A 13,704-nucleotide genomic window follows, 5' to 3' on the forward strand; every position below is an offset into this window, starting at 1 on the left:
GACAGGGGTTAAGACTTTTAGACAAACCTTGAATTCTAAACTACATGTATGTATCTCAATACAGAGGAAAATTTACCTTGGGAAATTTGTTCTAGACTCTTTTTGAGGTCAACGTCAACTTTACCTACCTATGGTTTCCAGGAAAGTTGCAGATAGGGGCTCAAGTGGCAGTGTAAATGTCTAGAAACCACGAAGCCCTCATTCAAACCCCAGTACTGCCAAGAAGTGAACAGAAAAATATCACAACATACAAAACATACTCATTTTGCAGTGGGATATGGCTCAATAAAACCCATCGTTTGAAAAATAAGATTTTGAAAATGATTTGTGTAATACACTTAACCTATCAAATATCAGAAGGTATGGCACTACTACTGCCTACTTAAAACAGGTTAGCCCAGTCAGGGAAATCACCTAGCACAAACCCTGTAATACTTCTGAATAGCCCATGTACTTTAATGAAAGTGAAAAACAGAAAACTTTTATTAAGCTAGTCATTTTCAGTTAAGGGGGCTGGGGGAGAAGCCACATTACTGTAAAGACAAAAAAAAATCTAAAGTAAACCACTCTAAGTATTATCACACCACTATTTTCTTAGGATTAACAATAGTATTATGACTGTATTTTATGTGTCCGCCCTGGGGCTTGAACTCAGGACCTGGGCAGTTTCTTTTTTGCTCAAGGCTAGTACTCTGTGACTTTGAGTCCCAGCTCCACTTCCAACTTTTTGCTGGCTAGTTGGAGGGAAGAGTCTCACACCTTCTTGCCTGAGCTGGCTTTTGAACCATAATCCTCAGATTTCTGCCTCCTGAGTAGCTAGGAATACAGGTGTTTTTGATTCACTGGCACCCAGCCCTGTTAACTGTTCTTAATCTCAATTTAGGAAAAGGGCCATGATGTCTACAAACTACTTTCAGTCCCCTCCCATCCCCCAAAATGTGAAGACATATATTCTATAGATATGCACATACCTATACACATCTATGCACAATTCTACATGTATCTATATGCATATAAAGCTAATCTGAGTAAACATTGACAACTGCTGAAGCTATGCAAAGATTATACCTTGTACTATTCTTGTAACTCTTATGGGGTATTGAAGTTTTTCAAAACAAATTGGAGTATTTTTTAAAACCCTACTAAAGTTTCCAAAACTTACTCAAGAGGCCTTTTTAGGATACATGCAGTTTGGAGAGATGACTCTCTTTTGCATTTCTAAAGCATTTTATGCTTTTTCCCCACCCAGAGCTGAGGACTGATCTCAGGCATTTTATGTTCCCTGAGTGATACCATAGAGCCCCTAACGTCAAGCCTGTTACTTTTGGTAGCTTCTTAAGACACAGCTCTAGGCTCACACCTCTCAGCAAAGCCTAGAAATGTATATGGGGGGGGGGGGGGCTCCTGGTGCTGGTGACTCATGCCTATAATCCTAGCTACTCTCAGGAGACAAATCTGAGGATGGTAGTTTGAAGCCTGCCTGGGCAAGAAAGTCTTCAGGACTCTTTATCTGCAATCAACTACCAAAAAAAGCTGTAAGTAGAGCTATGGCTCAAATGATAGAGCACTAGCCTTGAGCAAAAAACAATCTCAGGGATAGCTCCTAGACCCTGAGTTCAAGCCCCAGTAGCAAAAGGAAAACATACATACACACACACATCCTATGTAATATATATCATATATAATATATATACATTAATATGAGATATATAGTCCTACTTGTCTATATGGGGATATTATATAACATATATACATGGACTTCACATTGGTGGTGAAACAGCCAGGTCTCAAGAGTGAGCAGGGGTCTGGGAATGTGGCTTAGTGGTAGAGTGCTTGCCTAGCATGCAAGAAGCCCTGGGTTCAATTCCTCAGTACCACATGAAACTGAAAAGGCTGGAAGTGTCACTGGCTCAAGTGGTAGAGTGCAAGCCTTGAGCAAAAGAAGCTCTGGGACAGTGCCCAGGTCCTGAGTGCAAGCCCAAGACTGGCAAAAAAATCGAGTAGGATTTGGAGTGGACGTAACCAAATTCCTGCCAAGGAGGGGTTGGGGTAGAGCTGGTACAAGCCCTACAATAGAGCTCATCTCCAGTCTAAGATCCCTTTGGGGGTGTCCAAAGTTCAAATTGCACTGAATTCACAACTTCATCATAATCAGGCTTTCCTCAAACCAAGGGATTGTATACATTGCTATGTATCTCTTCGTGTGTATTTACACAGGTTCACTCACTAACCCTGTTAAGCCCTTTAATTTTCTTACCCCTTACTAAAAAACAAGGCTGGGGCTGGGGATATAGCCTAGTGGCAAGAGTGCCTGCCTCGGATACACGAGGCCCTAGGTTCGATTCCCCAGCACCACATATACAGAAAACGGCCAGAAGCGGCGCTGTGGCTCAAGTGGCAGAGTGCTAGCCTTGAGTGGGAAGAAGCCAGGGACAGTGCTCAGGCCCTGAGTCCAAGGCCCAGGACTGGCCAAAAAAACAATTAAAAACTAAAAAACAAGGCTACACACAAACTGTGTATAGTCTTACACAAGCAACCCTATCAGAAAGAGTAGAGGACAAGATTTCTACAATTCACACACTAACTTACTGAGTGACAGTCCCTTACTCCTATAAGTCAGTGGCTCTTTCTTCTGACAATGAAAACAACAGATCAGGGATATTTGGAAACTAGATAACTTGCAAACCCCAGGAGACATCAAGGTTCCTGGCTACAGATAAGGTGTGGCAAGAACCAGAAGCAGCACGAGTAAGAACATAACTTTATTGGGAAGAAGGTGGTGGAAGAAGGTACAGAAGAGGGCTAGGAGTCAGACTCCATGGTAGGCGGTGGCTTCTCATCATCAGGGGGACAATCAATGAAGTCAGCCAGCATGGCAGCTGTGTCATCCTGCTCCTTTTAGGGAAAAAAAGACACAGGATTCAAAACAGTCACACACATATACAGAAGGTGGATCAGGCCGGGGCAAACCTCTTCCTTTACACAGGTAGATGCACCCTTCTCCCACCAGCCCCACACCACAGGTACCCTCCCTGCCTGGCCTACTCACCTTTTCCTGGAGAGCTGTGGTCTCTGCCTCAGTCTCCATCTCTTCTACTTCAGCTGTCTCCGGTGGGGGCAGTACCTTGTCACCCCCGCCCTCAGTCTCCTCTTCCAACAGGGGTGGGTGCGAAGAAGGTTCTTCAACAATCTCCTGAGGAGGTGGCCCTACTGTGGGACTTCCTCCTTCTTTCTCCCCCTCCCCCTGGGAGGGGAGCACCTCTGGAGCCAGGGTGGGTGCTGTCTCAGCCCCAGCTTCCTCCTCTGTCCCTGGTTCCTCCACTTCTAATAGCAGCCCGGGTTCAGGTTCTGGCTCAGGCTGCACTTTGGGGGACTCTGGAGGAGGGAGAGCTGGAGGGAGGGCTGGGGGTGGAGGTCCACCTTCTTCTACCTCCCCTCCTGCTGAGCCAAATTCCAAGTCTTCTACCTCTTCCAACTCTTCTTCTTCCTCTTCATCTTCCTCCTCCTCTTCTTCCTCTAGTTCACCCTCTTCTTCCTCAAATTCTTCCTCAAACTCTTCCTCCTCTTCTTCCTCTTCAAAATACTCTTCTTCATCATCATCTTCCTCCTCAAAGTCCTCTTCCTCCTCCTCATCCTCCTCCTCTTCCTCCTCCTCCTCCTCTTCCTCCTCCTCTTCATCGCTGCTGTTGATGTTTATCACCGTCAGATCTTCTTCCAGGGCTGGAGGACCTCCACCACCAGGGGGCCCCTCAGGGACTAGCTGAGGTGGTGGCAGTGTTGCAGGACCAGCAACAGGCAGAGGAGGGGGAGGAGGCGGAGGAGGGAGAGGCCCTGGGGTTGCAGAAAGTTCTTCAGGCTCCTCCTTGGCTGGTACAGGAGGAGAGACTGTTGGTGGCCCAGTGGGGGCCACAGAGGGAGGAGGGGTACTTGTGGGAGGTGGTGGTGGTAGAGGCGGAAGCCCCTCAGGCACAATCACCACACTGTCATCAGAGTCACTTTCCAATGATATTTCTACATCTGACACCTCCTCCTTATCATAGTGGACAAAGGCTGGTCTGGGTACTCTTCCCCCAAAAGTTTCATCTGGGGGTATGGTAGGTGGAGGTGTTCCGCTTGAGGCCAGAACAGGATCCTCATTGGGACCAGCACGGTGGTTCTCAGGGCCAGGAAGGAGGCGAGGAGGGACAGAGACCAGGCCCGGGACAGAGAGGCCTAGGTGGTTGGTTGTGGCTGGAGGTCCAGGGCGTGTGGAAGGCATAGGACCTGCAGAGGGCAGAGGGCCTGCCGAGGGAATGGGGCCTGTGGAGGACGATGAACCTGCTGAGGGCATGGGGCCTGCAGAGGGCAAGGGGGCAGATGAGGATATGGGGCCTGGAGTTGGCATGGGGCCTACAGAGGGCATAGGGCCTGGGGGATGGAAGGGTGGGGCCCTAAATGGAGATGGAGGCTCTGGAGGGGGAACTGGGGCAGGTGTGGGGCAAGTGGGGCCCATGGTCTGCAAGGGAGGAACACGAGGGTGGGTCAGAGCAGCACAAGTCACTAGTGCTTCTGAACAGAAAGAGGAGACCTGAGGAAAAAAACAAGGGCCACGAATGAGCATCAAGAACACAGAATCTGCCAAGATGGCAGTGGCTCACATTTGTAATCCTAGCCACTCTGGAGGCTGGGATCTGAGGACTGCAGTTTGAAGCCAGCTTGGGCAGAAAAAAATCCCCATGAGACTCTTAATTACAATTAACCATTCAAAAACCAGAAGTGGAGCTGTGGCTCAAAGTGGTAGAGCACTAGCTTTGAGCTGAAGAGCTCAGGGACAACACCCAGCCCTAGTTCAAGCCCTACAACCAATAAAGAAGTAACAGAAAAAAACCAAAAAACAAAAAAAACCACTAATCTCACAGGTCTAGCATCAGAACAAGGGAATCTAAGAACAAAAGAAGGATTTGCCTCAATTAACAGTTACCTCGAGGCTGTCTTCTTGCTGGCCAAAGGAGAAAGCTTGCAGGGCACAGGCAAGAGGAGGTGGGCAACGAGGGGAAGGGGCCAGCAGCAAGGCCAGCAGTAGGCGGTAGAGCTCACGACGGCAACAGGAGCTGTTGTAAGGGGAGCTGCCCAGCACCTCACCCTGCTGGAGACTCATGAGCAGTGGCAGGACCAGATCATGCAGTCTCTGAAAAGAACAGAACATACCTAAAAACTTCCAGACTGCTCAACCTTCTCCAGGCCCTCAACCCAGGTTTCTGTGGACCCATCTCTAGGGTACATATCCCCACATACACAGAACAGCATGTCCTCCCCAGCTTCCAAGGAGACCAGGCTCTACTAACCCTGTGAGTCTCCTCCTTGATAAGAGGCCCACACATGAGGATGGTCCGGCTGAGACCTGGGAAGACAATGGCATGGAATGAAGAGGCAAACTATTGACATAATGAACCACAAAGGTTTCAGGAGTGTGAAGACCAGTGGAAGACACAGCTCTGCCACTGGAGGATGTGGGAAGTGGTAGTGGTGGTAGGGGCAGGCAAGAGGGCAAGGGACTTAATGTTTCTCCATATGCTTTCTCAAAGGGGACCATAGATATTTATGTAAAATATTATAAATGTCCATCTATGTACATGAGAGTAGAATACATGTCACCCATTAACTATATAGCATCTCACTACTAACTTCTATTCGGAGATCATGTTAGAACTGGTACACATAGTACAAACATGAAGTGCTTGGGGATTATAACTGAGATGGGGGAGGGAAGAGGGTGCATGGTATGGAAAAACCATCAAAACCAGTATCACCCAAAATTCTACCCGCAGCTCTTGCCATTGCTACTTCTGTCCTCTGCATTTGATGTACACCCTCCTCTTACCCAAGTGGCTGAGTTATCACTCTATGCCACCCTATAATCCCAAGGGTCCAAGGCCTCGCTCACCTCTCAGTGCAGCTGCGCACACATCACTGTTGGCATTACTATCTCCTTTCCGGTGGCTGGGCGGGGCCATCGCATCCCCCATATCCAGCTTTAGCTTCTTGGGAGCACTGGGCTTCCCACTCTGCAAACCCCCATCAGAGTTCCCCCTGGGGCTACGTAGCTGGTAGTAAAGGGAAAAATAATCACATACGTAAGAGGGCAGGAAAGTACAGCACAGTTAGGAGACAGTGTACAAGAACCAAAGTTAGGAGCCAACATCTCACTCACCTTAAGGGTATCAGTTGGTGGGGAGATGTCACTGAGCAGGTGGGTGAGCAGAGCCTCTCCAGGGGCTCCTCCCTGAAGCACGCCAGCTGAGGCTCCACAGACTTTCACCCACAGCTCTAAGACTGCATATACCTTGATCCGGATGGTGCTGCGGTGTGAGCCAGGAGGGCAGGTTATGAACAGAGTTCATGTGCCAGAACCCCAGGGCCACTTTCATGCCCTCATCCACACCTCTCTATCCCTCTCCTGGATGGTCACCTGTAAGGCCTTTCCTGGCCTGGAGAAAGGGTGTCCCTTCCGATGCTCCAGGCATTGAGGACCTGGGGAAGCAGACGGCTGATCAGGGCCCCAAAGCGTAAGAGCCGGCCTCCACACCTAGGGGCAGAGATGGAACAGTGACACTCATTTCCAACATGTCCCAGCCCATTCACATCCTGCCCAACCCCACTCACGCAAGGATGAGCGAGGAGAGCAGATCCAAGGCTTCAAGGTGAATAGAAGGCAGCAGCAACAACCGCAGGGGACCATCGCCAAGTAAGCTCTAAGGAAAGTTCAGCAAAAGTGGGGAGGAAACAAAGGGAGAGACAGAGAAAAGACAGATACAGCAGGCATGTATGACTACATACACATGAATTATGAAAGAACCCATTCCCTGTCCCCAACTCCCCCAACAAAATCAAATGCTCATCCTCTGAGAAGACCCTGGATGGAGGACAAAGGGATGATATGGCTGAACCTCTCAGCAGTAACTTGGCTGAACACCAAATTCACTCTGCCAGAGGAGCACTGGCCACAGTGGTCCTGCTCTATGTGAGCAAATCCATTCCTTGACAGAGGCATATGTTAGGCAAGTACAGGGAGTAATAGCATATAGACAGAAGACTCTGAGACTTCAGGGATGACATCATCTGGAGAGCTTCAAATTCCAAGGTCCTGAACAAAAACTGCATGTTCAAGTGTTAGCTTACTCACAATATTCTTGCCATTGACACTAAGGATCCGGCAGATGAGATCCAGGACTTCCTGAACAGGCACAGACACAGGAGCCCCAAACTCAGAGCTACAGAGAACCCGAACAAGAAGACACTCAGTGCAATGCCCTCCCCCCACTCCCACTCCACCCCAGTATGACTCCATACCCATCCTAACTTCTCTTGTACCAACACAACTCCCTCCAACACCAACATACCTGAGCATGAGTGCCATGCAGTGGGCCAGTCCTGAAAACCTCTGCTGAAGACGGAAGAGGGCATGGGTATCAACATCGTCTAAGTGGGAAAGCAGCGTCTCCATTCCAGAGTCTTCACTCTGCACAGGAGCTGGGCAGCAACACAATTTCCTTGTACCTCTTTCTTCCATCTCTTCATTTTTCATTTGTGGTAAATGTCCTGCCTAAGTTCTCATCCATTTTGCCCAGAAACCCACTTCCTGGGTTCCAGCATCCTGTTCCCTCCTATCAAATTTTACAACCCATCCCTATTGATTCCTAAACCCAGTCCCCACCTGTTTCAGATCCCTCATACAGGGCCCCTAGCAAGCTGTGCAGGGAGGTCAGCAGGCTGTGCAGTTCCTGCTCCCAGTTCTCAGTGTGCTTCAGGCCCTGGGAAAAGCCAGCCCCTAAGGAGGGCAGCCTGGAGTAACACTCGCAGGCCAGCTGTAGAAGGAAGGACAGAAGGCTGGTTAGAATCCAACTAGCCCAGCTACAGGGTCCCCACCCTACTAATGCCCAAGAAAGATGGGAGACCAAAGGGAGCTGAGGGGACAATGAGAAAGAAAGGTTTAGATGGGCACAGGAAGCAAAAGTCTGGACATGTGTATATTAGCAGGGAGGAAATGAGAACTGGGTTCAAAAGCTGTAACAGATAAAAGCTAAAAATGAACCATAAGAGATGACCCCGGCTCTAATCTCCAGGCCACACAATTCTCTCCTTTCCTGTTACCTGCTGGAGCTGGGGGCTCAAGGCATCCACTCGGGACAAGAAAAAGGAGGCCAGCTTGCCCTGGAGGAGGGAGAAAGAAAGAAGTTGTAAAGCAGCTGAAGTTATAAGGCAACTCTCTGTGAGCCAAAGTTGTACACTCATCTGCTCCTAGCAGCACCACTCATTGTCTTTTTCCTTTCCTACAGACATGAAGCACAATGTTTCCACAGGGCAGCAATGGCGAGATCCAGACATGCTTTCATAGTACCAAGATATTCTACACATCACCTCTGGCTGGTCCTTAGTTTCCTCTCTGGAGAAAAAGGTCTGGCCTCTCTGCCCACAGATAATTCAGCTCCCTCCTGCCAATTCCTATGATAGTCATTTTTCTCAGAACAAAGTCTTGAAAAACAAACATCACCATACTCCCAACTCTACTGACTGACTCAGAAATGAGGGTCCAAGATGGGAAGGAAGTATTGTCCACATGTATGAGGGTAGGAGGTAGTCCAAAAAGGACAGGCTGGAAGAGCAAAATGGAAGCAGCTAATCTCAGAATGGCAACCTGCTAGTTAGCAAACAAACCTCTTTGCCTGCTGGGAGAAGGCCCTGGAGTGGAAGTATTCAATCCAAAGATCATGCTTTATTTGGGCCTCAACACAGATAGGGAAAAAATATATATCATTAATTTCACTAACTTACAAGTGATGTAATGTATCTCTTAATTATAACTTGAAATTCTAGTAGCAGCAAGATCTACCTCTATACTGCAGTGAGTTCTTATATGTCTACATTACTTCAGGATCCAGTGTGACTGTAAGGTGGGCAGTTTCTAGTTCTCCATCTCCTCTCGTTCCTCCCTGTGGGCAATCCAGACATATGTACCTTACAGAACCCCCTCTTAGTGACCAGCTCCCTGGGTCCAGCTGACTTGACCTAAGGGCCTGCCTTTCTCACAGCCTGCACAACTATGCAGAAATACCACAAAGACTGCCTCTCATCAGGACCTCCTGCTGGCTGACTTAACTGCTGCTTCAGTTAGAACCTCCCTGAAGGACACCTATTTGGTAATACTCTGGAGCCAATGAAAGTATTGGCCTATGGGTCTAGGTATATGTGCGCCTTCGGGCTGGGAATATGGCCTAGTGGTAAAGTGCTCACCTCGTATATATGAAGCCCTGGGTTCAATTCCTCAGTACCACATACATAGAAAAAGCCAGAAGTGGCACTGTGGCTCAAGTGGTAGTTAGAATGGCCTATACTCTGAACTCAGGAAACAACAAATGCTGGAGGGGGTGCAGGGAAAGAGGAACCCTTCTCCATTGTTGGTGGGAGTGCAAATTAGTACAACCACTTTGGAGAACAGTATGGAGGTTTCTCAAAAAGCTCAATATAGACCTACCCTATGACCCAGCCATACCACTCCTAGGCATCTATCCTAAACAGCAAACTCCAAGATATCAAAAAGACATTTGTACTTCCATGTTTATCGCGGCACAATTCACAATAGCCAAAATATGAAAACAACCCTGATGCCCCTCCACAGACGAATGGATCCACAAAATATGGTACTTATACACAATGGAATACTACATAGCGATTAGGAATGGTGAAATATTGTTATTCGCAGGGAAATGGTCAGAACTCGAACAAATAATGTTGAGTGAGACAAGCCTAGAACACAGAAAACAAAGGGGCATGATCTCCCTGATATATGACTGTTAACAAAGGGAGACGGAGAGACAGTAGAGACCAAGTCTGTGAAACCAAAAACTGCTTGTCAAATAGTATTCCCCACAGGATTGGGGCAGAGACCCAACAGTATGTAACTAAAACCAAACAATTACTCAACATATAAAGGTCAAAAATTGACCTCTCAGGGGAATACAATAGCTCAAAAGCTATGTATGTACGTTCATATAAGACTACTGTCGACATATGGTCTAATATCGACATTACATTTAAAGCCCTAGGTGAACTTTCTTGGGCGTGGCCACGTGGCTACTGTATATGTTCTTGATACATTGTATATTGTATATATGTCTACCTGACCTAGAGAAGGGATAGAAAAACAGGACGTAAGATATCACAAGAAATGTACACACTGCCCTACTATGTAACTGTACCCTTTTTGCACAACACCTTGTCAAAAAATTTGTGTTCAATTAATAAATAACTTTTTTTAAAAAAGCCAGGGACAGTGCTCCGGCCCTGAGTTCAAGCCCCAGGACTGGCAAAAAAAAAAAAATTAGTTTGGGGCGGGGAATATGGCCTAGTGGTAAAGTGCTCGCCTCATATGTACGCCTCCTCACACTTGGCTCATCTCTCATCTGTGTATATGATTTCCAAGTGTGCCACGTAACCCTAAAACCTAAGTCCCGGCAGAATTTTTATTTTTCTAGTTCTCTCTGTGTCTCGCCTAATCATTGAAGGAACACTATCCATGGTAAAGAGTGTATAGTAAGCCAGCCTCAAGCCTATAATCCTAGCTACTTGGGAGGTAAAGATTAAGGAATCAAAGTTCAAGGCCAGCCTGTGCAAAATAGTACCTAAGACTCCCATTTCACTCAATGGCTAGGTGCAAGGACACTCATTTGTAATCCCAGTTACAGAGGAGAAACCCAGTGCTGGGCTCAGTGGCATATGCCTGTCATCCCAGGAAGCACAAACAGGAAGATTGCAGGCCAGGATGGCCTGGGCATAAAGCAAGACCCTACCTCAAAAATAAACAAGGTAAAGAGATCTGGAGGTGCACTTCAAGAAGTAGAGTACCTGCTGCCTTCCAAGCTTAAAGATATGAATTCAACTCCTAGTACCTAGAAATATTCTACATTAAAAGTAGCACTGTGGCTCAAGTGTTAGAGTGCTTGCCTTGAGCAAAAAGAAGCCAGGGACAGTGCTCAAGCCTGGAGTCCAAGCTCCAGGACTGACAAAAAAAAAAAGTCTTGTTAGTATATTCTATTCTACCATAATTCTTTTAATTACTTTGATTGGGGAGGGAACTTTCCAACTTGAGCAAAAACACAGCTCTTCTTTTTGTGTGTGTACATGTTATTTTTCACAGTCTTGAATTTTTGCCCAGTACCTGAGATAATACACAAGACATGACACCTGGCCATGTTGATACCTACATTTTAAATACAAAAGGTCTGCTTGCTATTCCATGCATTTTCTTTTGTTGTTGTTGTTCATGGGGCTTGTTCCTGAGCTCTTTTTGCTCAAGGCTAGTGCTCTACCACTTTGAGCCACAGCACCAGTTCTGGTTTTCTGGTGGTTAATTGGAGATAAGAGTCTCTGGGAAGTTCCTGCTGGAGTTGGCATTCCTCCTAATTAGCTAGGATTACAGGCATGAGTCACCATCACCCGGCTCATACATTTTTTCTCCCCCTTTTTTTGTGCTGGTCCTGGGGATTGAACTCAGGGCCAGGGTACTACCCCTGAGCAATTTTTGCTCAAGGCTAGCGCTCTATCAAAGCCAAAGTGGAGCCAAAGCTCCACTTCCAGCTTTTTGGTGGTTAGCTGGAGATGAGTCTCATGGACTTTCCTGCCCCACCTGGCTTTGAATCAATATCCTCAGATATCAGCTTCCTGAGTAGCTAGGATTACAGACATGAGCCACCAGTGCCTGGCTCCATGCATTTTCTTTTCTGAATTTAAAAACATTACTGAACGAGGGTAACAAACAGTACAAGAAATGTATCCACGTGCTGCCGGGAGTTGTTTGGAGCTCAGGAGCTCGCGGCTGGAAATTCGCTGGTGGAGCCGTCATGTCGCATAAACAATTTACTATTCAGATAAATACGACGACGAGGAGTTCGAATACCGGCATATCATGTTACCCAAGGACATAGCCAAACTTGTCCCTAAAACCCATTTGATGTCTGAATCTGAATGGAGGAATCTTGGTGTTCAACAGAGTCAAGGATGGGTACATTATATGATCCATGAACCAGAATCACATCTTGCTGTTCCAGAGGCCACTACCCAACAAGCCAAAGAAATGAAGCTGGAGAACCATTTTCAACCTCAAGCTTTACACAGCTGTCCTTACTAACATCTTAGTCATAGCATGATTATGTTGCATTCTTATTTCTCACTTTTATATTTAAAGGATGTTTGATACACTGTTTGAATGTGCTGAAAACTGCTTTGCTTCTTGAGTAGAGCCACCACAGCCTTGACAGAGGAGTGCTTTGTGGGCTACAAGCTCAGCTGAGTGGGGTCTCAGAAGTCATGGTGTGCTCTGTATCCAGAGTACTTGGCAAAGGGAGGAAGTATCTTAAGAACCAGACCATGGGGGAGAGAAAGATGGCGCCGAAAGAATAGGGAGGCACCCCGACTCGCACCAACTGAATAGCAAGCTGGGAACTCCAACACCCAATACCCCATCAAGAACCCAGCAAAACCAGCAGCCAGAAGCAGTGGAGAAACGCAGGAAAACAAAAAGGAGCAAAAAAGAAGAATCGAAAACCTACACGGAGCCGGAGATTCTCCGGGGCACCTCCCCCCACCAGCTGACCCTGGCCCAAACAGGGCCAGGCTGGGAAAGGGGAACCCGGCGATCGGCAGACAGGCTGCCAGGAGCGCAGAATTCATATAGCGGGAGACTCCACGGACACAAGGCAGGGTGCGGACCAAGACACACACTGGCAGCGACGAGAAGTTCGGGTCCACACCAGGTTCGGACAAGGGAACCCAGCGCGGCAGAAAGAGGGAACAGGGGAAGCCACCACGACACTTCGCCAACCCCTGAAGGGCCAACGGCGGCGCGGGACACACACACAAAGCAGCAAAAGTGAGTCCCCCATAATCCCTTCCCCCAACGGGAGACCCAAGCCCGAAAAGAAGCTAGATCTCCCACCCTCCCCCTCCCCACTCCCGAGGGAACAAAGAACCCCCAAATCAGGCGGGAAGCTCCCATCAGGCGCTGGGAAGCCAGTTTAGCAGGGGAAGGGCGGAACAGCCCCAAGGCCCCACAGGTTCCTGAACTGGCAGAACCGGCCCCGTCCCCTTCCCAACAGGGGCCGGGGACGGCCGGCAGGGCAAGCCCCACCCGAGGCGCCTGGACCTCGCAGACTCTTACAACTAAAATCACAGGCTCTGGTGGGCAATACCAGCCCAGCAGGGTCACCTGAGCCTGATCACGTCCCCCCACCTCGCAGCGGAGGCGAGGTCTGAGGGTGCCAAGCCACACCCGGACAGTCGATCCCACTGGGCCCCACACATACCGCCCCCCCCCCAACGGACTCGCGGGAGGGCGCACGCACAACCCAACAACCCAGGACTCGCTCTGGGAGGCATATCCCGCTAAAGTGCATGTTGTAGGGGACTTACAGTGCACAGGAGGGCGGGGCCCCCGGCGAAAGCGCCTGCTCTGGTAGGCGTGTACCCTGCACTGGTGGGCGGGGCCACAGCAGCAGCACCTGCTGCCGCAGATACGCCTACACAGGAGGGAGGAAAGAGCTACAAATCAAACCTGAGAAGCCACCCAGATTTCCAGATGCGCAAATCACAAAGAAACATAACTCAGTTCATCAAAGGACAAGCCAACTCGCCAGCTCCAAAAAGCAGCACAACTGAAGAGGAGATGGAGAC

At 48.4% G+C, this 13,704-nt stretch overlaps 1 protein-coding gene and 1 pseudogene across 2 annotated transcripts in view; one reads left to right on the plus strand and one right to left on the minus strand.

Annotated features, from left to right (window-relative positions):
- Window positions 1-2,744: 2,744 nt before the first annotated feature.
- Window positions 2,745-13,704, minus strand: part of Pelp1 (proline, glutamate and leucine rich protein 1) — a 38,667-nt gene continuing 27,707 nt past the window's right edge. For both annotated transcript variants that reach the window (XM_048365876.1, XM_048365877.1), the window contains 12 exons: window positions 8,131-8,190; window positions 7,694-7,844; window positions 7,380-7,509; window positions 7,163-7,250; window positions 6,643-6,731; window positions 6,449-6,565; window positions 6,191-6,338; window positions 5,924-6,083; window positions 5,325-5,380; window positions 4,961-5,167; window positions 3,050-4,567; window positions 2,745-2,895 (listed from right to left, as the gene is read on the minus strand). In XM_048365876.1, the coding sequence (XP_048221833.1) occupies window positions 2,803-2,895; window positions 3,050-4,567; window positions 4,961-5,167; window positions 5,325-5,380; window positions 5,924-6,083; window positions 6,191-6,338; window positions 6,449-6,565; window positions 6,643-6,731; window positions 7,163-7,250; window positions 7,380-7,509; window positions 7,694-7,844; window positions 8,131-8,190 (2,817 nt within the window). In that variant the 3' untranslated portion in view covers window positions 2,745-2,802. The remainder of the gene's footprint in view (window positions 2,896-3,049; window positions 4,568-4,960; window positions 5,168-5,324; window positions 5,381-5,923; window positions 6,084-6,190; window positions 6,339-6,448; window positions 6,566-6,642; window positions 6,732-7,162; window positions 7,251-7,379; window positions 7,510-7,693; window positions 7,845-8,130; window positions 8,191-13,704) is intronic.
- LOC125366555 lies at window positions 11,894-12,147 on the plus strand (annotated as a pseudogene).

This window comes from Perognathus longimembris, chromosome 17 (assembly GCF_023159225.1).
Source record: "Perognathus longimembris pacificus isolate PPM17 chromosome 17, ASM2315922v1, whole genome shotgun sequence".
NCBI lineage: Eukaryota > Metazoa > Chordata > Mammalia > Rodentia > Heteromyidae > Perognathus > Perognathus longimembris.